Genomic DNA, 25,148 nt, shown 5'->3' with positions numbered 1-25,148 from the left:
GTTTTTGCCTCTTTCACCCATTAGTTTGGTGAAAAGCTCACCCCATCTTTCTCCTACTTTTTAAAAAAACAGGATTAGGCCTATTTTTTGGGTTTTTTTTTTTGGTGGCATTAATTCATTCCCCTGTGTTGGAAAATCGGGTACTTTCTGCAAGAAGTTCTCTTAGAACCGTTCATTATCCTGTAACATATATGAAAAACATTTGTGCATCCACATATAAGTAGCAGTGGTCTTACGCAATAACCTTGCACAAAAGAATTCCTGTAAATTACAATGTTCAGAGGTGTTACTTGTATTGCAGAATGATTTATCTTTTGGACAGGATCTGCAGCTTGTGTCAACTTCTGTAGAAATCTGTATGGTTTAAAAAGTATTTGTGTTATTTTTGTATGTATTTCTGTTAGTGTTAGTGATTATCTGTAAACTGTTGATTAGCTTCTGAAATTATGTGGAAGAGACTATCTTGGTTTTTAAGTGAGTCAGCCACTTACATAAAATTTGAGGACAGAGGAAAGTCTTAAGGAAGATCCAAATTTCTAGAACAGAATTATGAATAAACTGCTGGAAAAGTAAATCTAATAAGCATAAAAATTATTACCTTTTGTTTTCCTTATTTATCTTCACTTAGATTTTTGAGGTTGTATTCTGTTTAAGCTCTGTGTGCCTGCTTATTTTGGACACTGATAACTCCACTTAAACAACTCTGAAGTTAGACAGGCACATCAGTCTTTATGGATACAGCAGTAAATTTTACATGAATAAAATCTGTTAAGGTACATGCTGGTTTAAGCTAAAATCACATGTTTGAAATGGACTTCATGATACTTGAAAGGGTCCAGAGAAGAGGATCAGGAACAAGAAATGAGAAGGTTTTTAAAAATTAAATAAGAAAGGTTGAGAGACTTATTTCATCTAGGAAGGATGGCTACCACGACCATGACAACACCCTACAGATGTGGACATCATTTGTTAAAAGGGTGCATGTAAGAGAGAGAAGAAAGAAGATGATGGTCTTATTTTGCAGCTCCAGATTTCTTGATTACTTTTCCAGGTAGCCTTGGTACCTCACATTTCAGGCAGCCAAGACATTGCAGGATGTTACATACTTGCCATCACTGTGCTTTGCAAGAACAGGTTTGAGAACATCATCAGGGAACCTCTGAAGTTCTCCTTCCTACATTTCTATGAAGTGTAGCTACATCATTTCTTTGGTATCTATCTAAAGATGCTTGGAGAGAGACAGTTGCACAGATTTTTTTAAATTATATAAACACTGTAATTTCTAGATTACTGGAGGGAATATGTGCACCCTTCCTAGAAACTCCTGCTCACAGCTATCAGTATGGTTGATTTTTTGATTTTAGTTTGAAGTCATACATGGTTAAGGTAAAGCATCTGCTGCTGTTAATATGATAGGGAGATAAACTTAGATACATTATGCTGTAAAGGTTACAGTTTTGCAACTGGTAGTAGCTTTCTCTAAGGGTACCTTTTTCCAATTTCCATAAATGGAATTCTCCATTATTTTGCCCTGTTATCCTTTTTCCATGAAAATCATTGTAGGACATATTGTTTCTAGCCACTTGAAAAAGCTTCATTAGATTTATCCTTTAAGTACATCACCAGAACAGTACCTGCTTTCCTTCTGAGGAATTTCTGGAGGTGGCAGTAGTCCCAGCATAGGAACTAAGGGTTGTATAACCCCACCTGCACTCGGTTTCTTCTCAGTTTACTTATTGTTAGATTTCTGTTTGTTTGCAATAAAATGGTCTGAAACACAGACCCCATTTTAAAACCCAACATGTAAACACTCAGAGAATCTGCAATTTCAGTGAAACAGGGAGCTCACCTGGTGCAGCCCATAAAACAGCTGCAGACCTTCAGATCTCATTACTGGCAAACCTCAGCAAACTTTTAGTATTTTAAAGAAAGAGTGGAATGTGCCTTTTGAGAAGAGTCCCAACCCAGGAGTGTCTGTGAGACACCTCCATTATTGCTTACCATCTTGTATTTTTATTACAAGGAGACATCACTGTTTGATAAGCAAAGCCAAAACCACACCATCCTGAAGAATTTCCAGAGTACATTACAGGCAATGGCAGAGTGTAACAAAGAAATAAATTAAGAAAGCACAAAGTGGCAATGCACCAATGATGAAAATTGCCAAATTTCTTTGATATGAAGGATTTAAAGGGGTGGGTAAAGGTGCCATAATGCAAATCTATATAGAGTACCTTTCTTGCACAAATGGAGATGAATAGATTGACATCCACAGAAACTATTTTTTTGTAGTGCAGGTGGTGCCCAGAGGTAGGTCTGATGACCAGTGGGCCAAAAATATTTGTAAGCAATAGATATTTCTAGGCAGTTTGCCAGAGGGAGTAGAAATTCAGAGCCACTAACAGATGCAGCTCTGGTGCACTATTAAAACCTTGCTCTACAATAATCATCAGCAATACCATAGCAACCCATCAGTGCAGATACAAGTTTCTTTTTCTATGTAAACTGTACAAAAAGAACACTCCAGACAACAAAAGCCAAATTGTAAGGTGGTTCAATAGCTGAATACAGGAAGGGAATGTTTATGAATGTGAGTGAATACATGTGGGCTACCACAACATGGAATGTGTAATTAAACCATTCACTTCTCTTTGCTGTGCCAGATCGTAATTGTGTAGTTCTGTTTGACTTTCAAATTAAGAGTTTCAGTGTACATATGTGCCACTAATGTTCCTGCTTTACTGACACACTTCACATCCTTACTACTGCAGAATCTGAGTTGGAGATCAAACTTGCAAAACTGCAGAATGTTCAGTAGTCAACATTATGAGGAAACACCAAAATTTACATGACAAGAGACAGATGAAACTGAAATAAGTTTCCTATAATAGACTTGAAAAAGAGAAAGGAAGAGTAAAGGAAAGGAGCCAACAAACGTTTGAAGGAGCAGCAGAGGATGAAATGTTTAGAGGGCAACCTGAAGTGGTGGAGGGGTTGGCATTGTCTGGTCCCATTTTCCTCCCAAATATGAACACAGACTTATTTCATGTAACAGAAGTCCAGCAGTAGTGCCACAGAATTCCCAGGAATAACGGTGAGTATAGCAGCCATTATACAAAACCTCCTTCCAATTCTACATAAAGCCACCAAACCATAAAGAAGGGAGGAGTTATGCCATCAGCACAAACCAACCAAAACACATTTATGTGACTGAAAAGATAAATATTTTCTCCCACTTGTACAACCTACCAGTATATATATTTATCAGACATCTTAACACTGACTCAGAAACACACTCAGAGTCCTTTAAATTTAAACAATGACGTTTGTCCTAGCCTGTTGGTCCCTGAAGTCTGAAAATATGTTTTATGTAACCAGTCAGTTGGGACTTTTGTTATTTCAAACAAGTTGGAGCACGTGCCCCTTCACAGCAGACATGCTTCAGTTTTAGTTAACTTTTGCTATGTAATGGGATCACAGTATAAACTAAACTTGGCTTATTGATAATTTAGATTATGTATTATTTTTGGATAATTTGTCTTCAAACCCACAGTCCTGCTGTTCTCTCAGTATAGACCCCCCAATGGTCTGATTAATTGTACTTTGTTACCTTCGTTTAGTTATTTCTAAATCCAATTTAAACTTGCCCTCCTCTTTGCAGGAACTCTGACAAAGTTCAGTCAAAGATCTTTGTGTCAATAACATTGGTATTCAGAGTCAATGGTTACATTATCATCTTACCAGGAATTCTGTTTTTAGAATTATTCTCACCTTTTAACAGTCTTGGCTATATCTGGTTTGTAATTATTTGAACATAATTTTATTACATCCAGTATAATAAATATTGTACTGTATGTTTTACATATCTGTTGAAATAGCTACAAGTATAAATAATTTATAAGTATAATTTATGGACATAAAAAATTTTATAGGAGGCATTTAACTTTGCCCAACGTTTTCAGCTAGGACTACACAGATACACTCTTCAGAACATTTGCAAAGAAAAGCTGAAAAAGGGTTGCATTGTCAGAAATTAAACAAAAAAATTCAGTGTAGTTTAAAACATTTTCACTGAAAAAGCCATACAGTTAGCCATAATTTTTTGCCTTTTGTGACTGTCCTCAAGCACATCTTCTGAAAGATCCTTTCAGGTTGTGAAGCCACTTCTTTGGAATTTTAAATGCTCTCTAAATTCCTGGTTTTTCCTGAAAACAGGACAAATCTGAACTTCACAGGCTAAATACTAATCAAAGATTGTACAAAAAGAAGGTATGAGAACAAGCAAGCCAATGCTGCTGTGACTTACTGTTCAGTCCTTGATAAAAACCCATGAATCAACTGTAAAAAATTCAGTTCTACCTGCAGACTTCTCATAGATTTAGATCCTTGCCCTGTGCCTCCCAGGGCATATGCCACTAAGTTATACTGAGAACCACTTGCCTTGAAGTCCAGTTTTTAAACACATGAAGTATGGCATTATGAGAAATGACCATCAGGAGGGCATAAGGAGACACAGAAACAGAAACTGGCTGTAGTTTGGTGCTTGGGTGAGCACTGTGAAATTGCCACCCCATCATCACTGCACTTTTAGTATAGAATGCCATTTTAATGAGCAACAGCAGCAGCCTTCAAGCTTTAACATCCTCATGTGGACACTTCCATGCTTCAGTATTGCAGCCTATCAGAAACACAAACAGCAAATACTAAACAAGACAATTCCTGAAGCACATTAAGTCTCCTCAGTATGGAATTCAGACCAAGGAGGGGACCAGGGAGCAGGGGCCAGCAAGGAAACCTGAATGACATCCAAGAAAATCACACCTCCTCTATCCACAGACTTCCAAGAAATAATTTACTTACCCCTGAGTTCACCTGCCTCTGGCATCAGTCATAATCTGAATCACACTTCTGCCACACTATCTGTTCTTCTGTGGACAACTGAGTTTCCTAGAGGGCTGGCATTAGAGATCTGGAGCTGTCTGTGACCCTTGGGTGCATTGCCAGGGTGCAGCAATGCAGCTGCGGTGAGTAAATGGACCAGTCTGCCACTTGCTGCTGCAGCCTGGAGTAAGAGCAGGCAGTAATTACTGCCCTTTACCTTATCAAGGTCATGAATTCTAAAGTATGAATACCAAGATGCTAACACTGATGCATGGAGTCATTCATACCTCATACAATTATTATGCTTGATGCTGAATGTACTGAATCCCACACACATTACTTAGAGGAGTGACATCATTAGTCACGATTTACCACACATGAACTACTGCAGTACTAAATCCAGCTACTACTAGTGATTCCACAATTACAGGAATCAGCATTAAGCCATTTGCATTTAGTAGGCTGTTGTTTTTTCAAGTTTATGAAGGGTGGAGAATTGTTTCAAAGCAATTCATAAAGCTCTTTAAGAGAGAATTATGCACAGGCCCCTCCCATGATACTAAATTACCATTTTGCTACTAGCTGTTGCCATTAGAGCTGGTCCAAACTACTATCAGAAGTAAATAATGCTTTAAACTGGGAGAGGAAATCAGTACCAGAATACTGCACAATCATCTCTTCCATTTAAGCTACTCCAGCACTGCCATGGCTGGTTTCAGGTTGAGGCAGAAGACACAGCATGAGAGAAAGAATCAAATGTTACAGGGTAAGGCTCAGAGCCTAAACAAAGTTTAAACTGAGGCAGATCAGTTCCCTTTCTAAAAATTATCTGATTCTGATACAGAGACCAAAACCAAGCACCATCTGTTCTCAATTATTAAAGGCTTCCAATATCTCTGCATTCTCAATTTGTGAATTCATGCTAATAAGAAACAGAATTCAGTATTCTTGTGAAGCACATTTGTCATATTACCAGAATAGCTGTACCATGCATGCTCCTTCCAGTATGGTAAATGTTTATACAAACCTATTTTCAACCAACAGAGGTTGTTCCTAAAGTTCTACAAACAACCAGAGAAATAACACCTCTTAAGACAACAGCAAGTAGCGTGTTACATTATTAAGCAGATGTTACTTAAAGCATTAAAAAGCATTCTTCTGCCACAAACCACCAAAATTTCCCTATTGCTTTCTAGAATTATAATGCAGTCTTCTTTAAAAAAAAGAAACTCAGGAATCTTTCTTTCACACATTCTTCCAACTCACCTTGTGAGAAGTCAAAATGCTTTTTGATTCAGTAATAACCGCTGTGGTGACAGTGCACTGTTTAGCAGTTATGAAGGTTTCATTGCATGGTTAATAAATAGAATATAAATAACAAGAGAAACAGCTTTTATTTGAGCAACTTCTCAAGAGTAGCAAGAAAAATTAGGAAAACGAGCACAGAATTCCTTTGTATTTACTACTAACGCTGTCCTTGAGTTTACTTTGGTGACAGTCTCTTTTTCTTCTTGTCTTCAAACTCTAAAGTATTTCTGACCTATTTTTTAGAATTTTAATACAGGTGAAGTCACAAGTATAAATTAGCTCTCAGTTTAAAAATATAACATAAAGTGCTCCTCTCAGGATTTGTTCAGCTCACTGGATGATTTTATTCAAGCATTTTGAGAAACACTATATTGTTGAGCAGACACAAGAATCAGATAAATAATATCTCAAACATCAGTACAAACTTCATTTACAAAACCTTTTAAGGACTCTTCTGAAAAAGGATCTTCAGCTGATAAAAATAAAATCTATTAATTACCCTGAAAACCAGACAAGTACTTCTCTTGAATGAAGTGGCCCTTATGCTTCTGCCCTCCAGCCATGAGGAAATGAGGGCATAAGACAAGGAGCACAGTGCCACACAAAAAAAGCATGTACTGTGACATATTTGTATCTTCAAGTTCCTAAAAATATTTTCATGGTAAGATTTAGTTCCTTCTTTGCTTTCCCATTCAGCTACAAGAGCACATACATTGGTAAGTAATTATGTGGCTGTACAGATGCACCTAAAGAGTCTGTTAGAGGACCTGTCACAAATTCCAGCTCCATCTCTGCAGTGACAGGAACACAGGTGACATTCCAAGGAGCTGCCGTGTGAGGGGTCACTTGCGGAAGCGCTTGAACAGGGGGTGGATGTGCTTGTTGGAGGACGCCTTGCTCCGGGACGAGTGGTACTCCATGTACACCGTGTCGTCTGCCCCGGACATGGAGCTCATGGTGCCGGCACGGCGCGACACCTGCGGGACAACGAGCACACACACGTGCTTAGGGTGGCGACAGAGGCTTCAAATATTTGCACTGCATGTGACTTAAAAGATTTACTTCAAATCTGTAACGACAGATCTGTTACCTTCTCCTTCAAATATGATGGAGAAGGACACAAATTCCATGTCGAATTTTTTCTGAGTGCCCAACAAGTGAATTATTCCAATAGCTAAAGGCTAATACACATTAAAAAAACAAATCTGTTCTCTAATGTTTCACAAAGATACCAGGCCATCAATGACAACACCACATTTAGAATTGGATGGAAATAAAATGGCCCAGTTCTGTCCCACCTGCGGTCATCCTTTTCAAAGAATTCTTCATTACCTGAGTTGACTTTGAACCATATTCTCCAGCAACTACTTCCTCTTCAGCATCCAGGTCAGATGCTTGCAGGACTTTCTGGAGAAGCTGTTGCTGTTCTTCTTTGGTTGAAAATGAAAGTTCTTCTTCTTCCATGCCTGCCAGCTTTGTGATTACCTAAGAAACAGAGCACACTACAAGGTGAGGGCTCTTCCTCCTCACTGTTAGCTATTCAAAACCAAGACAAGTATTTCTGATTCCATATCCTGTTGGAACTGCCTTCAACTTTGATCACTGGTTGGAACAACCTCACACTACAGATAGCACAGATACATACAAAATCTTGCTGAGTGATGTATACATACATACACTCACAGCTCTTGCTATATTCTGGCTGGAAATGCAAAAGACAAATCTTTGGGGGAAAAAAAGGGAAAGAAGAAAGAAAAGCTCTGGGCAGAGCATGTCAGCTAAACATTGTTTATACCAGCTTGACCAAGAACCTGACCAAAGCACATATAACTCAGACATGTATTCAACTTCCTGCAAGGTTGGTGTCATGCTGTAGGCTCTAGATTTGTCTAGTTTAAGAACCAGTATTTTATATTTAACAAAAATAATCCAGCAGATCTGCAGAGACTTAGAATTTTAGCAAGAAGCATTTAGGACAATGGGGAAAAGCTCCTAACAAATTGAGATGTACAACTGCTGGGAGACAGTGCAGCAACCTGCAACAGAGCATAAGTCACAGAGCAAAAGGACTCTTCCAGCCTTTGAGTATTTAAACACTGGGTAACTTCAGTTAGGTTTGTTCTCCTTGGAAGTCTCAGTAACTCATCTGGTAACTGTGGGCACAGGGCACATGTGACCTACTGGCAATGCAGTGCCATGGCCTCCATCAGTGGACAAAGCTCCTCTTCTGAAGAGCTGAAAGATCTCAAGCTTCTGTTATAAAGATTTGCAACAGGCAGCTTACTTTCTTAACCAGAGGTATTTTGAAAATGTCACATTTGACATGATTTTGAGAAAGACATTCTAATTCAAGCATTGATTATGTAGTGTTTTCCCTCCTTTTCTGCTTATCTCTTGAGTCAATACAATTAGAACCTAATTACCTCAGCAGTCTGGGTTGGAGCAGATCACAAAAACAATGTAAATAAAGTTTAAGGTAAAAGGAAATCCATATTAGCTGCCAAGTACCATTTTTCAAAAATGGGGTAGGGAAACACTGGAATGAATAATCAGAGCTGTGGGCTGTTATTTGTGGGAATATCTAGTCTGAAAAAGGATGTTTTCCTGAGAAAATGTCCAAGCTTGAAGAATCCATTAATGGAAGGAATCACTCACACATGGCTAAAGGAACACCATGGTACTTCTTGTTTATTTAGGAGTATATGTGCTATGGTTATTTTAAAAATAAAGCAAAAGGAGTCACAAAAATCCATTTTAAATTGTATTTCCCTGTTTCCACTTCTGGTTGCAAAACCAACATGATTCACAGAATGGAAAGAATTCCCACTGCATCATCTTTTAAGCTGTCCAACTGATGCTCTATTTAAAAGTTACCCCCTAATTCTTTAATATACAGAGTTCTTCTGCAACTGGTTTAAAATTTAGTATATCTTACATTTAGTCTCTAAAATAATAAAGAAAATACAGTAGCAAAGGCAACTGGTTAGCTAACCAAAAAAAAACCCAGCTAGCACTGCACTCCAAGCAGAAAACTGCAATAAGGCTGATATTTAAGAAGCAAAGACAAGGTATGTGGATTGAGCAAAAACGTATTCCTCCAGTTCTCTTTTGGCTAAAAGGCAAAGAATGAACCTATTGAAAGATGGCAAGAATAAAGTAAGTACTAAACAAAAAATGAAAAGAAAAAACCTTAATTAACGCATTCCACAACCAGAATTCTCAAGTACTGGACCAAATACTAAAACTAAACAATATGAAAATTACATTCTTAGGCCTCAAGTATAATAGATAGAGGAACAAGTTACCTTGAAGCTATAACCTTGATCTACAAGAAACCGTTGTCGTTTTGTTGAATATGCCATTTCTTGAGTGTCTTGGGATACAAGGGAATAAAAAAAGGCATTGTATTCCTCTGCAACCATGCCTAAGAGACAAAAGCACGCAGTGATTAGTTTCATTTGCAACACTGCAACAAAGAACAACCACGGAATAAATACTGAAAACAGGTACTTAAGTAAGTTATCCCCACAAAACTATTTGTATCGTCTAGCTGCACCCAGACCTTGCATAAACTGATTGACACAGCAACTCCTACTTTTGGTCTTAATAACTTGAGGATAGGTGAAATGACAAAAACAGAAAAGGAAAAGTAGACTAACACAATCAAACAGGTGCTCTAAGAAGAATCTGCTGCTTTATTCTGCTAGGCAAGGTGAAAGATAAAATCGTTTTTAAGTCTATCATGTCAAGAAGTGAAAAGTCAAGAGCAAGGACTGCAGTGCATGTCAAAAAAAGTCCATCAGAAAAAGACAAAGGAAAAGTTTTATCCATGTGAACTAGAGTTTGCAGTGTTTTTGAATTAAAAAAGTGAAACAAACACACTCAGCTAAGAATTCATAGCACTATCTGAAGACCAGCACATACCACCAGGCTGTGCATAAACTTTTTTACACTTACAGTCCTTAAGGTCTGGTACCCTGGTAATAGAGTTCTCTTCTAAAACTCAGGGTTTCATTAAGACTTTGTCAATTCACTAACATGGGGTTTGTTTGCATTTTCAAACAAAGCCTTACCTGTAACAAGCACAAACTGCTTGTTTTAAAATATTAAAATATATAAAATATACAAACTGCTTGTATTAAAATAAGTATTTGCAGAGCTTAAGTTTGAGTATAAAGTATTTTAAGGGTAATTGTTCTAAACAAAAAAAAATCTTTTGGCCATGTTTTACAAAAACACACTAGTCAAAAACCTAATCCAGTTTTTAAAAGCAAGTAATGTACAGTGTCAAAAATGTGATTTCTAGAGGCTTGCTTCTTAGAATAATACTATGATCCAACACAAACAATTGCATGTTGAAGAAAATACCAAGGAATGAAAAAGTGAGAGAATTGCCATAGAAAGTCAGTTTTCTTTCAGCTTTTTTTGTCCTTTAGAAGTTTTCTCATCACTAAGTTTACTGACCCAGAAGATGCTTCATTTTCATTCCCTGGGATATAGGTATATTCTCTTTGACTAAAACCTAAGGACAGTATAAGGAAGCCTCATGAACATCCAGTTTCCCCTGCTCTAGGTTGCTGTGATCCAAGGCCCAGAGCCCAAGCACCGCCTCCTTTACCTTTCTTGGCTCTCAGCACTCGGCCCAGCCTCTGAGCCTCCTGCCTCCGTGAGCCCCCGTGGGATGAGATCTGGATGAGAACATTGGCCTCTGGCAGATCGAAGGACGTGTCCCCTACCTGCAACAGAGCAGCACCTCTGAGCACTCTCTCATTTCCACATCTCCCCAGCCAACACCAAAGCCAAAGCACAGCTTTCTTTGTGAGCTGTGATATGCAGATGTCAAATGCACACTAGGCATGTGCAGCTGACTCTTAAAGCTGACTCCAAAGATAGGCACAAGGACACAGTGAATGTACTCCCTCACCTTGGAAATGAAAATAGTGTTGATTTTTGGATTGTGCTTGAAGTTCTGCAGAATTTGCATTCTTTCGCCTTGTGCAGTAGGACCATAGATATAGGGTCTGAAAAGAGCACAATATATACAAATGAAATAAATTGCAGATTTCTCACTAATTTCTTATGAGGTACCATGGGAAGGAGTGCAGGACATCTTTGAGCAGAAATTAAAACAAAGCAGATTTTGGTACAGATATCAGTGTACTTTTATCTTGTTTGGCTCTTTATGGCAGCTGCCCAGGGGTTTGTGGAACCCTCCGCAGCAACCCAGTCAGCCAGAAAGAAATTCTGACAGTTACAAATGTTTTGCAATTACGTGCACCAATGAAGCTATGTATCAACAGACTGAATACATTTCCTAAGCCTACATGAAAGACTGAAGGCAGCTGTTAAAGACATTTTTTTCCTCAAATGTACTGAGTTAGCACATTCACAGCTGCAACCTTTGCTTCCTGTTTAAACACTTGAAAATACAGGCTTCTCTATCAAGGATATGCTGGGTGTCACAAATGAGCTGCTGGGTGTTGTTCTGGGAAAATTATTTCTGCTTTTCAAGGTAACCTCTTGCCCCTCTAATACCTTCTGGGCTTATTGAAATGATGCAAAGGCCTCAAACATTTCATGAGCAGCTCACAGTGGCATTTCACCTATGGTTTCTGATGTCTGACAATGAATTACATGGAACATTTAATGTTTCAATCCCAAAGGCTCACACAAACTCAGTCACTCACAGACTTCATGAGTAACTTGGACTGCTGTGAATTTTCCAGTGTCTGGCTGTTTTACTTCTGCCTAAGCAGAGTTAAAAACACAAAAAGCTAAGAAGAGCAAAGCCCACACAAAAACAGTGAGCTGCATGCAGGATAGCACTGCCATTGCTTTGTCATCTTTTGTACTACTTTTCCAAATTAAGGTTACCAAAGCATCTCCAAACAATACGAGTTAAATTTTCCAATTACCATTTTGCTCAAGTTCCATAAATGATTTCTTACACAAGGAACTAAGCTCAAATTTTCCATTTAATATTGCACACAGATCATGGCTGAACATAAACATGGCAGTGCATGGACTTAGGTTTTCTATTCTTATCAACTAATCCCTGTGCACTGGCTCCTCTTGCTTTCTTTGCTACAAACTTTATTCTAGGATTTTTTACCAAACAATCCTAGTAATCTCTAATCTAATTCTTCTATGTAATGTATTTAAGCAGACTTTTAGAAAAAAAACAGCTAAAAAATGAAACTAGCAAATGAATCAATTCTGAAAAAATATCTTCATTATTATATTAGTAATATTCAGTAATATCTGAAGTCTCATTTTAAATTTCATGTATTATTTAAATTGTGAAGTTAAATGGCAGATTTAAACTGAAACTAAATTTTTGAGCCTTCCTTTCCTTAAGACCAAAGAAGGCATTCAAATACATTTTGTATTAAGAACAGAATAATCCTGAACTCCTGGCTATCAATCCTTCATTTCAACTTGCCCAGATCCTACTTGACAGTGATTCACTGGCATTCCTGAGTACTCTTCTGAATCTAGAATATTAAGTGCTAAATTGATTCTTTTTTTAATGACTCATTTTCCTCACTGCGAAAAGACATTTGAGGGATTTGCAAAGATAGATTCCTCTGCCATTAACTGACATAACTGATAAAACCACAGAGGCACAGTCCTTCAGAAACACTGATTTAAACATATTCCTAACACCAGTGAAACCAGGCAGTACATGAGCTATGCTGGCTGAGCAAATCTGGATTCTCTGGCCCCAAAAATTGCGGACAAAGTAATTCCTGTCATGTGCGTGGTCCTTCCAACTACCAAGGGCAAGGGGGTTAAGGGAGGAGCCAGCAGAGGCAGCCAGACTGTGGCCACCTCTCCCCCCATGGGGGAGCCCACCCAGCCCACAGCCTCCTGTCAGGCCATGAGAAGGGCACTGGGAGCTGTGCTCCTGCTGGACACACAGCCACAGCACTCCTGCCGTACCCACTGGGCTGCTCTGTCCTGCTGGACACACAGCCACAGCACTCCTGCTGTACCCACTGGGCTGCTCTGTCCTGCTGGACACACAGCCACAGCACTCCTGCTGTACCCACTGGGCTGCTCTGTCCTGCTGGACACACAGCCACAGCACTCCTGCCGTACCCACTGGGCTGCTCTGTCCTGCTGGACACACAGCCACAGCACTCCTGCTGTACCCACTGGGCTGCTCTGTCCTGCTGGACACACAGCCACAGCACTCCTGCCCTACCCATGGGGCTGCTCTCTCCTCCACAGAGTTCCTGCCCTACACAAACTAACAATTCCCTTTGGTTTAGTCTGCTCACAGCAAAAAACCTCCAGTTAAAACAAACCTCACCTTTGTCCAGCACAGCAAGCCTGTGCTTTCTTTCTAACAGTGGCAGCTGGATAACCTGGAGCTCCATAAATGATGTGAGAAACACAGAATTTCCTCTAGAACATAAAAAGGGGCCACCTACTCTTTTTCTTCAACTGGTTTTCCTACCATGCTTCCACAGCATCTACCCCACTTACAACTGCTGTGCCCCAGAGCATCCCCTGCCCCCCCAGCACTGCCTGTACTAAAGGCTTTGTCTGTGGTACGCTGAACACTGCTAGAGACATTCCAGAGGCATCATTACAGCTAATCTCTGTCCAGACAGATTAAAAAAATGATGAAAGAGACCACGGGTGTTGGAATTCATACAACACCATTAACTCTGCTTGCTATTTGATGTCACAGCATGCCAGCACCACACGGTCCCTTAATGTGCAGTCAGAACTGATCATGAATTTTGGAAAGTGTAAGGCTTGTTTGTGGTTTTGCTAAGGAATACTGCTGAAATTCCCAGACATGAAATCATACACCATCAAAATGCCCCACAGCTTCCAGCAAGCAAGGCATTATTTGGCCTTGTCAAAGAAAGGGTGAAGCCAGCTTATAAGGTTATGTTCCCCAAAAATTGCTCTATGCCTGATCCTGACAAACTCTCCCTGACCATCCCTCCCCAAATCCTACCAACTGACTGATCCTGACCCCTCATTAAACCCTGTCTGCATAACCTCCCATAACTGCACTCATGTTACAGTCATTTAAGGTAATCAAGGAGCTCTAGGGAGAAATGTCCTTTAGTTTATTAAACAATTACTGCACTTCTAGGCAGTGCACTAGTATAGCACAGATACAAAAAAAGCCTGTCTTAGTTTTTTTAGACAAAGGTAAGAACTTTTGAGAACCTGAAGAAGGCCCTGGGTCTCAGAACACCCTGAAAGATCCAGAGTATATATTTGAAAACCATTCTCTCAGAGAGATAGGGAAAGCTACCATCCATTAAAGAAACAGTTCTAGTGATATTTCCAAAACCCCCTCATTTTTCCATTGGCTTTTACTAATTAAAATAAAATAAAAATACTAAATCTTTCACAAAATCCTGGATGTAAACTTTTCTGAAACAAATGCCAAACAGACTCTTTTCAAACACCAAAATCATGCTGCAGTGCCAGTAAGGTCCATCCAAAAATACCCTCCCGAGCCTTTTATGCAGGAGGAATGGAGTTACAGCATTACATAAAATATCAAAGACTACTGAAAGCTGTGAGATTGCAAGGAAATTGTCATGGAAGGAGGAAAACAACAGTGCCATCACTGGCTGAACACTTACTTCCCAAGTCTGACTGCATATTCCTTCAGTGCAAACACATTGTCAGCAAAGACGATGATTTTATCATTCCGTCGCTCGTGAAACTTTATCAGGAACTGACAGGCTCTGAATTTATTTGGGTTCATGGTGTAGAGCAGTATCCTTTTCTTTGTTTTAATAGCTACATATTCTCTGTAAAATTCAGGTGACATTGGGCACCATACCTACAATTAGAAAACACACACGTACACAAAGTAGCACTGTTATTTACTTATTTAATCCCAGTGGGAGTTGAAAACCTATTGGGGGCTGGTAATGCATTAGGACTTTCTGTATAGGGCAGGTTACACATTTTAACACAGTCATTTCTGTACCAAAAGAAAAGCTATCAGTCACTGAAGTCTCCTGCATCACTAAAATCTGTTTTTACAAAATGCTTTGGCATTGAGATCCATGACAGAAATAGGCAGTGGGACTGGAACCAGACTGAAAGACAGTCACTTCATGTTCACACTTAAATAATTTACTAACAACTACTATTTCCTACAAAGCAGTAATTAAGGGAATTAACTGTGTAGTCTCCCTCTTACAGCAGTCAAAGCTTTTTCCCATAAAGACTCATTTTCATCCATATTCTGAATGCTGAGACATGTTTTGTCTTCATTACAGAACAAACTCACCCATCTTTCTCCATATATCCACAGCTATTGAGTCTAGAATTTCCAAAACACTAGGACTGATTAGAAGTTTTCAACAGACAATAACATCACCCCAGGACACCTAAGCAACTCTTTTATTATGCAAACAACAACCATAGTACTTCAACAAGTCTAGGTTTATTTTTTCTATTCTAGCATGAAAAAAAGAAGAAATTATCTAGTTTAAGCTAATGAAGTGACACTATTGATAACATCTGACACTATCCGTAGGGGATATAATTTGGCAAACATTCACTCTGCTGTACATAAGTTATTCCCTCATATCCATTGCACAATAGAAATTAACAAACTACCACAGAGAAAAGCCTCTTTCATAAGCACCATTCAGCTAAGGAAGTTCGTGACAATTTAGAGCAGTTTATTTAAACAACATTAATTGTTCTGTACTGATAAGACCTAATTTTTTGTTTCAAAATATTTTTTCCAGTGACCTAAATGCCAGATGATGCTTTCATTATCCTTTGACTATATTAAAATAAATGTACTGAATAGGCTCTGTTGTTATTGTGTGCTGTCTACATGAAATACTTAAAACTCTTGAACCAGAAGACAATTACATCAAAGTGACAATGAGATACAAATACTGAATATTTTACTGTGGTAAAAATTTTCATCTATTGCTCAATGCCTCTGACTGCATGGCAAACACATGTATTTTGTATTTTCATTTTACATTTTGCAAGACAGGCACTCCAATCCAAAGACTTAGTATGGTTGCTCAGAAAGGGATTATTTGTAAATTACAAAACTCTGAAAAAATAGGTAAAGAATGGGTTTGTTGTCTTTTTTAGAACTTCGTGTAACTTTTTAAACTGTGCCGCTCTTTCTCTTTTAGAGCAGGGAAAGAGCAACACCTTCAATAACCATGACCTGCCCTGTGAGACATCAGCACTGCCCTCTCCAGCCACCTGGGAAGAACTGCACTTGAAGAGTGAGCCAGACACCGCTCCTGGCTGAGGGGAATAAACCAAGTTGATTAATGGTGCTACTCCTCAAGGAAATCCAAACAAATATGCAAAGCAGTTGTGCACATACGGGACTCAACACTGGGCTTTTTGTTCTTTGCTTTTGATAGAGTCATCAAATGTTAGCTCCAAACACTGGCCTAAGGAATAGAAACTTGCAGAATTTCCCCATCATTCACAACAAAAGGTAGCCCATGCTTCATTTTTTAACGACTAAAGGGCAGTTCAGGGACTGGGAATTTTGCTTAGCAGAACTAACCAAAGTGCCTAAATGCAAACCTGAATTTGAGGACTGGTTACTCTCCCTTCAACAGTTATTTTCTAGGTGCTTTTCACTTGCTTTCTATGAGTTCAAAGCAGTGGGTTTTTTTCCTTCTAAAATCTCCAGTTTGCACAGTGTTCAGAAGGAGAACTGCTGACCTACATGTGCATATTTTATTCCAGTACCAGAGCTAGGGAGAATTGCATGAAATTAGTTAGACAGGCTTAAAATGAACTACCACAACAATAACAACAACACAAAGACAAAAAACCCCCTAAACTCTTCCATAACACACTGCAGCTGCTAAAACTTTTTGGTCTCCTGTTGAATGGAAGTAAAGTTCATGAAAAAACAATCCTCTAATGCTTACATGGAAATATTGTAAATAACAGCTTGGAGAAATTATACTCTTCCCTAAGTATCTTCCATGTCAATTACCAGTGATAATATGTTGAATTAGGCTTTCCAGAAAGATTACTCTAACATTCTAATGTGCCTGTGTGAAAGATTTTCACCTCCTTCTATACCAGATTTACCTCTCATCCATATGCTGGAAAGAACAGAGGTCACATCTGTATACTAGAAAGAATGGTGAGACCCAGTCCTACGTTTTCAAGTTTCACCCTCACATGTTCAGGCTTGAAATAAGCAGGTATTTTCTTAAGTGTTTTAAAATATCTATCATCATTCTTTTTTATAAGAGCTGCAAGAATTTTTCTCAACTTTATAAGTATACTAAATAAACACTAATAGTACCAAAAAGCAGAGCATCACCTCAGCACACTGGACTTTAGCAATGTAGCCATTGTTCTGCAGCTCCATCCAGTTGGCTTCATAGAGCTTTGGTCCTATCAGGAAGTTCAGGTCAACAATTTTATCATCTTCTCTGACCAGGGTAGCAGTCAGCCCCAGTTTACAGTGAGCTTGGACGATAGTGAGCACACGTCTGAACATTTTTGCTAAAAAATCCAAGACAAATTGTTTGTTAACTTTCCTGAATGGTTTCAGAAGACAAATATTGCAACTTTAAAAAGACATTTTCATCAACTCCTGAGCATAAGGCAAGCACAGTATTGGGAAATTGTACCCCATTGCACAAACACTCCTAACAAATCTGTGTTACATCAAAACTGCACAGTGATTGCAGCTTTACTTTGCATTGTCAAGTACACTCTGAAAAATCTCAGTAAACCTTTTTTATTATTTTCCATTCCCCAAGAGGAAATTAATATACGCACAGGTTACATGCTTTGGTTTGGGTCTATAGTATTTCTTAGCAAGAACTATGACACAAGGACTCTTGGCTGACTGCCACATTCAGGACTTGCAGGATATGGCGGAATTACTCATCTTTAGTATTGCTAGAAATCACAGAGGAGTTGCTGTACCTTCATTTCTATGAAACCAAGCAAGAACAAATGACAGAACAGTTCCAGTATGCTACTTTGATAAAATGGCAATTAATCACCAAGGTCTACTTCTGAAATCCATTACTTCTGTAGACACCAAAATATATTCAAATAAAAAAAAGGAAGAACAGCTAACAGAATCTTGGGTGTTTTTTTAGCCAGGATTATTCCACAGACACTTTAATAGCACATTATTGCTTTCCAGTAGTACAGATCTCAATTACATGGCAATTTCAAAGACAGTTATTTCTGGATGTTAATCACTATGGTTACTCATAGACATTAAAAGCTGGCCTGCAGCGCCACTGCATCTATAAGAAGAAGGCAGATGATTTCCTCTCCTGTTCAATTATCTACAGCAAAATTATGCAAAGGTAATTCAGGTATTTTAGGAGCACTCTATCAGCCTACAAGGAGGAACTTGTACATTACACTGCTATTATAGAAAACACAGTGTCTAATTTGAAGGGTTCAGAAAACTAGTGGTCAGCTAAACTATGTAGTATCAGGGAAAAAAAGAAAAAAAAAAGGTAGAACAAGGCAGTTTACTTGTTCCAAACCCCTAAGCCATGGGTTTACTCACTACATTAATAACGAGAAGAACAGCAAAAAAACCATCACTTCTACAGGAACAGAAGAACATTAACAATGTGTGCAACATGGAAGATTTGCACACCTTTTCCTTACCAGGAATGGTATGGACTTCATCCAGTATCATAAGGCCCCACTCTTGACTTTTAAGCCACTCCATTACTCTTTCTGCTTCCCAAGACCTTTTTGTCGTGTGCCCCAACATGGAGTAGGTGCTGATGGCAACAGAGCAGCCAATGGGCTTGTCTTTGGCATCAGAGGTGAAGCGGCAGATCTGGCTGTCGTCGATGGTGGACCACATCTTGAACTGGGCCTTCCACTGCTCCACCGACACGGCGGAATTGCCGAGCACCAGGCAGCGCTTGCGCACGGTGCACGCGGCCGTCACCCCCACCAGGGACTTGCCAGCACCTGCAGGCAGGAGCAGTGACACTCGTTAGGCATCTCTCAGACACCACTGGAGTGGGAGGAAAACAAAGCCAAAGAGCAAAGGAAAATCGTGAGAGGATATGAAATCATGCAAAGGGAATTTCTTTGTTGTTTCTTTGCTACAATAGTCATAAAGAGATCAAGTATTCGCTTCTTAAAAGTGCAGCTGCATTATCTACAGGACACAACCGTATCTCCTCAAGAAAATAATGCAAACAATGGCTTTGACCATTAGAAGCAATCATTTTAATGCTTTATAATTTCAAAGGAATGGTAAATTACAGGTGGCTACACAAAGCTTCCCTAGGGTTGCTCTATTCATCTGTCTCTGTCAGTTATACATTTCCCTACAAAGAAACTCCTTAAATCTTCCCATCCTTCACACTTCTCCCAGCATCCCTCACACATTCTCAGGCTCTCAGCACAGGTCCCATGTGCCCCCTCCTCCCCCAGTACTGAGGGCACTGGCACACAGCCTCCTGTTTGCTCCTTTTCCCCATTTTCTGTGGGCTGTCCCAGTCACCATGTTTCTCATTTCTTCCTCAAACTCTCCTGCCCAGCACCTGTACACTCAAGATCTTTCTTTCCTTGGACACCCCTTTATGCCACCTTTGTATTCCCAGCTCCCCCCAGTTCGCCCACTCCCATCCAAGGAACAAATTCCAAAGCCAACAGCTTTACATTTCACAGGAAGATGAGCAGAGGTGGCAGAGAGCACAGCAGAAGCAGGACTGGCACTGTGAAGGCACCACAGCTGCTCCCCAGCCCCTGCCACGACACCGACAGCTCTGTCACTTTGCTCTCCCTCAGCACAGCCTCACCAACAGCTCAATAAAAACCACCAGGACTCTGCACACAGGGACCAGAACAGTCCCTGCTGCTGTCTGAAATCCAGGCAGCTGTCACCTTTGGAATTTTCTGTACTACAGGCAAATAAAAAACAAATTGTCTAAGTACCAACACAGAAACTTACCACACGGCAAGACAATAACACCAGACCTGGCTCGTCCATTCCCAAACATCTTCCTCAGGCTTTTCTCTTGATAGGGTCTAAGGACTGCAGTAGGTTTCAGATCTATATTGATATCAGGATTCACAGAATCATTTCTGAAATCATACTCTGCTAGTAAGGGGTACTCCAAATGGATACAACGCTTCTGAAGTTCTTCAATCATCTCCTGAAGAGGAAACAAAGCTTCAGTTGATAAATTCTCCACATCTGAGTTAATTTCTTTTCCCTAAAAACAACTAGGTTACATAGTACCAAGTGAAGTTACATTTATTTTTTATGTTTATGAAGTCTTATTCTGGAAGCTTTACCAGTGATTATCCCAGCCCTCAAAACACTTTGAACAACGGTTAACATCAGAGAGGGCTCTTTAGGCAGATGGAAGAACATGACACATTCAGCTCAGGTTGCTGCTTGCCCAGCAATGACTGAACTACACCCTGAAGTCCTGCAACGAAGAGTTCAGTAACAGACAGGAAAGGTTCTCTGTGTTACACAAAGCTGCACATCTGTTACCCTGAAAACCTCCATGGCCTGTATGGAAGTTATTCCAAGACAATGACAGGCTGAATCAGTCACCAAGAGGTTGTTGGTTTGGGTTGGCTTTTTTCAAATAAACAAAACAGCTACTAACTTATCCTTTTCTAAATTCCTTTTTCCCCTACTAAGGCATCATTAGAATCACCAAATCCAAAACCAACTTGAGAAGTTCTATAGAAGCTCTCTGAAGGTCAAGCAAGGACTGTGCTCCAACCTCCAGCTCCCCTTCTCAAGTGATGAAATTGGAACCACCAAGAAAGAGTTCCTTCTGCAACCATGAATTACAAACCAAAAGCAGGAGGGAAAAGAAAAAAAAAAAACAAGCTCTCTAAAAGCAGCCTCCACTGAATTCTCATCTTGAACTAAGTAATACTCAGCCACATGTGATGGGGACCTCCCTAAGTCCCTGGAGCCTCTTGGGCCTGTGAGCACTGTGCTCTGCAGGCAAGGAAAGAACACCCACACTGCCACTCTCTAAGATTCTAAACTTTGGAAGGTAAAAGGAAAGAAATGTTAATGACTTCCAGTGATCTCCTCTACCAAACAAAGAGCCACAGTCCTTCCTGGTAAGTTCTCATGTTTATTTGCTTCTGTGCAATATTCATACCTGCTTGACTTCAAAAGACACCGTCTGCGTTTCCTCCTCCTCCTCCTCATCTTTGTCCATCTGTTCATAAAACTCAAATAAGTCAGCTGGGACATCTGGCTTATTCTGAGCATCTGCTGCCTGTGAAGTTGATGGACCAAGGCCACCTTCACTAGATTTGGAAATCTGAAACAGAGGAACATGAATTTTCACCATAAGTTTCATTAGAGACACACTCTGGCTCCCCTCTTCCCCCCAAATTCGGGCTCATTAAAGAGGAGGAGTTTGTTACTGGCAAACGCAGCTGATGCAACAAAAAAAACAACAGCAACTCCAAACTACTCAAGAGTTTACCTCCAGTCAGTGCAGTAATTTTAGAATGTGGCTGGACATACCGCTGATTTACTTGTGAATGTCTCTGTAATCAGCTCTGTCTCTTCACCTTCAGCATTCCTCAGGCGACATTCTTTAATTACATGGTCTTGCAGAAGCTGCTGAATGACATCAGGGTGGGTACTTTCCACAAAATACCTAAAATGAAAGAATAAATGAAAACATTTTTATGAACTTATCAACTGAATAACTCACAGAAAGAGTGGCATAGATGCATAACTAGATGCACACTTAAGCATCCAGTCTTGGTGTGCTAATATAAAAATAAAGACATTACGGCAACCAAAACCTTTTAAAAGATGCCTCACACCAAAAGCAACATGTACTGTGCAGTCATCCCTCATTACTCAAATGTTCTCTAACCTGAGTGGCAAACTCCAGCAGAAATGCCCACACAGAGCTCTCACATACACATCTTATTTGTGACACAGGCAAATGAAGTAAATTTTGACTGAACTGAGGTGAGTCTGTGAAAATGCCAGATGTGGTGTTTTCAAGACCTGTCCACATCACCACAAAAGCCCAAAAGACAAAACCCCAAACTTCCAAAACACAAACCACCTAAAAATTTAAAACTGATGCATCCTGTGATTCAGTGATGATTCTGGTTGGAGATCACAGTTAGAATATGTGCTGACTTCTCCAGACTCCTTCCAGCATTATCCTCTAGCTTTAAAACAAATCAGATCCAACACCAACACAAGCACCCATCTCTTGCCACGGGATTTACTTATCTTTCCCAAATTATTTGAAAACTTCAAAAGACATATTGCAAGTCCAAGCAATAAACAAGCAAACTACAATATCAGGTTTGCAACCTACTTTCAAAAATGTGATGACAACCAGAGCTAGCTCCGGACAGCCAAACACAATTCGTCAGCTAGCATACTAAATATTTTCAAAAGCTGTAAAAGTGATACCTGAGAGCTCTGGAGTCTCACTCAGCTGGCAGCTGTGAGACTGCAGAGCTCCTGAGAGCACTCACACAGCTGTGCATTTGGAGGGTTTGCTGCCACAAGAAGCCAAGGAAGAAGCCACTCACCTGTTATGTTTCAGAACAAGCTTCACCTTCCCATAGCTGACAGTGCACAGCTACAAAGACAGCAGTCATCAGGAACATGCAAAAGAGAGATTCCATGTTTAGGACCAAACACTGCAATGGCTTTAAGTTTTTGTGGCGAAGCACCTTACCACAAAACATTTACTTGCACTGCTGTTATGCTCATGGAACAAACCTGAAAAGGTATTTTCAGAAGGTGCTCACATCATCTCACACAGGAGATCAGGCACAGATACTCACTTTTTATACCTAATCTCAAACTGTTTCCAGGACTGTGAGAACACACTTGCAGGATAAGGCAGGCTGTCTCATAGTGCCACACTATTACAGACTGCTTCCTACATTCTCAGTTTTCCTTCAGAGCAAATCTGAGGAAACTTTCCCCATGTACAAGTTGTATTGTCTGAAATTATCTACATAGATGTTTAAATGTACTTTTTATAAACCCCAAAAAGGCTATATTACGAAAATAGTATGTGTGCAGCAATATCCTAGGCAAAAAGACAGAAAAAAATTCTCTTGAAACAATGACAGAAGAATAAGACAGTTAAAAGTGATGAATGATTAAAAAATAATAAACCAATTAGGCAGAGACAGCAGGAAAGGAATTCCTTAGTAGAAACAGATGTATTTCCAATGCCAGTGGAATAGCCTTACCTTGATAAACTGAATTATTCCATCTGGGACACCAGTCTTGCTGAGTTTCTGCAAATACTCGGTGATGTCACTTGTCTGCAAGCCCACACTCACAGCAGCATACAGGGAGTAAGCAGTCAGCTTGTACTCGTGAATATGGGTGGGTCTGCACACAGGCTCAGCAATGGCAACCAGAAAGTCCTGGGCATATTTGTAAACTGGAGAAAAGGCTTCCAAAAATATATGGCCATCAGGAGCCTAGAGAAATAAACAAATGCTGAAGGCACTTTTAGTTGTACTGAATCTCATAATGAAGTTAAAAAAAATGAATAAACATCTAACTTTTGTCTTCTAAAAATGGTCCAGGAATTGATTTATCCATGTTCCTATGAATAAACCCCACCCAGATCAATAATGTTTTTCCAGACTGACACGCTGGGGTATTCCTTCTTTTTTAATGCTACAGAAATTGCTTGAGTAGAGGCAAGCTTCCAGCCCCATTCCCCTGGAACAAAAAAACTGCTTGCTCATTTTACACAGAATAAATGAATGAATGAAAGGCAGCATTCGGGTGTCACAGCCCCAGGTGCCTGTACAGCATCTGGTGACAGGCACCGTACAGAAGTTGGCTCGGAAACCACCTCTGCCCTAGATGGTGCACACTGGCAAGTTTACTGACATCCCTTTCGAAGGGCACAGAAAACAAACGGCACCAGTTACAGAATATGAGGCAAGCCCGTCTTAAAGCCGTTTCACTGCAACACACAAACCCTGCTACTGTATCACTGCAGAGACAGATCCCTCTCGTGTCACCAGCCAACGCGCTGCTCCACAGCCCTCCCCGAGACGCCTGGCTCAGCTGCGGCTGTGCCCGGTCCGCAGCACACCCGGACCAGCGGGGACCCCGCCTGGAGGCTGCAGCGATCCCCTGGGCACTGCCGGGGCTGCAGCGATCAATCCCCTGGGCTCTGCCGGGGCTCCTGTCCCCGCTCCAGGCGCGCCCGAGGCTCTCCACCCTGCGCTCCCCGCCTGACCCGCAGCAGTCCCGGCTTCTCCCCCTGTCCGGCCCTGTCGTGTCCCGCAGCGATCCCGGCCCCGGCACGTCCCACGGGGCACACGGCGGCAGCGGCCCCGCCGCCCCCCGCACGCACCACCCAGAGGGGCCGCGAGCTGTGGTCGGCCTTCAGCGGCATCTGCAGCCGGTAGTCCTTGGCGCCGTACTCGTCCACCTTGGTGCCGCTCTCCTCCACCTGCTTCCCCGCCGCCGACGGCACCGCCTCCTGCGGCTCCTTCCCGGCACCTTCGTCCTCATCGTCTTCGTCGTCATCGTAATGGCGCTTCTTGGACTTCTTCTTATCTGGGAGAGAGCGGGAGCCGTAACTGAGCCGCCCCAGGTCCGCCCTCCCCGGCCCGGCCCGCGCCGCTCCCCGGCCCCGCTCACCGCGCTCCTTCTTGCCCATGGCCGCCGCGCGCCGCGCTGCGCCCGCCCGCGCGTCACTTCCGCAGGCCAGCGCCGCGAGGGGCGGAGACACCATCGTCTCTCTGTTCCCCGGCCGCCGCGGGGAGACGCGCGGGCGGGCGGGCGGGCGGGCGGGCGCGGGGCGGGGCCTCGGATACGGGGGGCAGCCACACCCCGAGCCACGCCCGGAACAGCGGGAAATGAGGAAAAATAATTAAATACTAATAAAAGAAATTGAAGTTGCGGAAAGTGCACCGTAAATAACAGTAAAAAAGCCAACGCGGAATTGAGATACGACAGTGAC

At 41.0% G+C, this 25,148-nt stretch overlaps 1 protein-coding gene across 1 annotated transcript; it reads right to left on the bottom strand.

Annotated features, from left to right (window-relative positions):
- Window positions 1-6,288: 6,288 nt before the first annotated feature.
- ERCC3 (ERCC excision repair 3, TFIIH core complex helicase subunit) lies at window positions 6,289-24,857 on the bottom strand. Its single transcript, XM_058809427.1, has 15 exons — window positions 24,827-24,857; window positions 24,537-24,742; window positions 23,407-23,643; window positions 22,732-22,781; window positions 21,692-21,827; window positions 21,318-21,482; window positions 20,135-20,339; window positions 18,829-19,143; window positions 17,507-17,691; window positions 14,808-15,010; window positions 11,114-11,210; window positions 10,808-10,925; window positions 9,495-9,613; window positions 7,522-7,674; window positions 6,289-7,166 (listed from the first exon to the last, which is right to left on the bottom strand). Exons 1-15 carry the CDS (start codon window positions 24,843-24,845, stop codon window positions 7,032-7,034), a joined length of 2,343 nt encoding a protein of 780 aa, XP_058665410.1. The 5' UTR covers window positions 24,846-24,857; the 3' UTR covers window positions 6,289-7,031.
- Window positions 24,858-25,148: the final 291 nt, after the last annotated feature.

This window comes from Ammospiza caudacuta, chromosome 8 (assembly GCF_027887145.1).
Source record: "Ammospiza caudacuta isolate bAmmCau1 chromosome 8, bAmmCau1.pri, whole genome shotgun sequence".
Taxonomy (NCBI): Eukaryota; Metazoa; Chordata; class Aves; order Passeriformes; family Passerellidae; genus Ammospiza; species Ammospiza caudacuta.
Note: the sequence above shows the minus strand (reverse complement) of the source record. Positions and strands in the feature narration are given on the sequence as shown.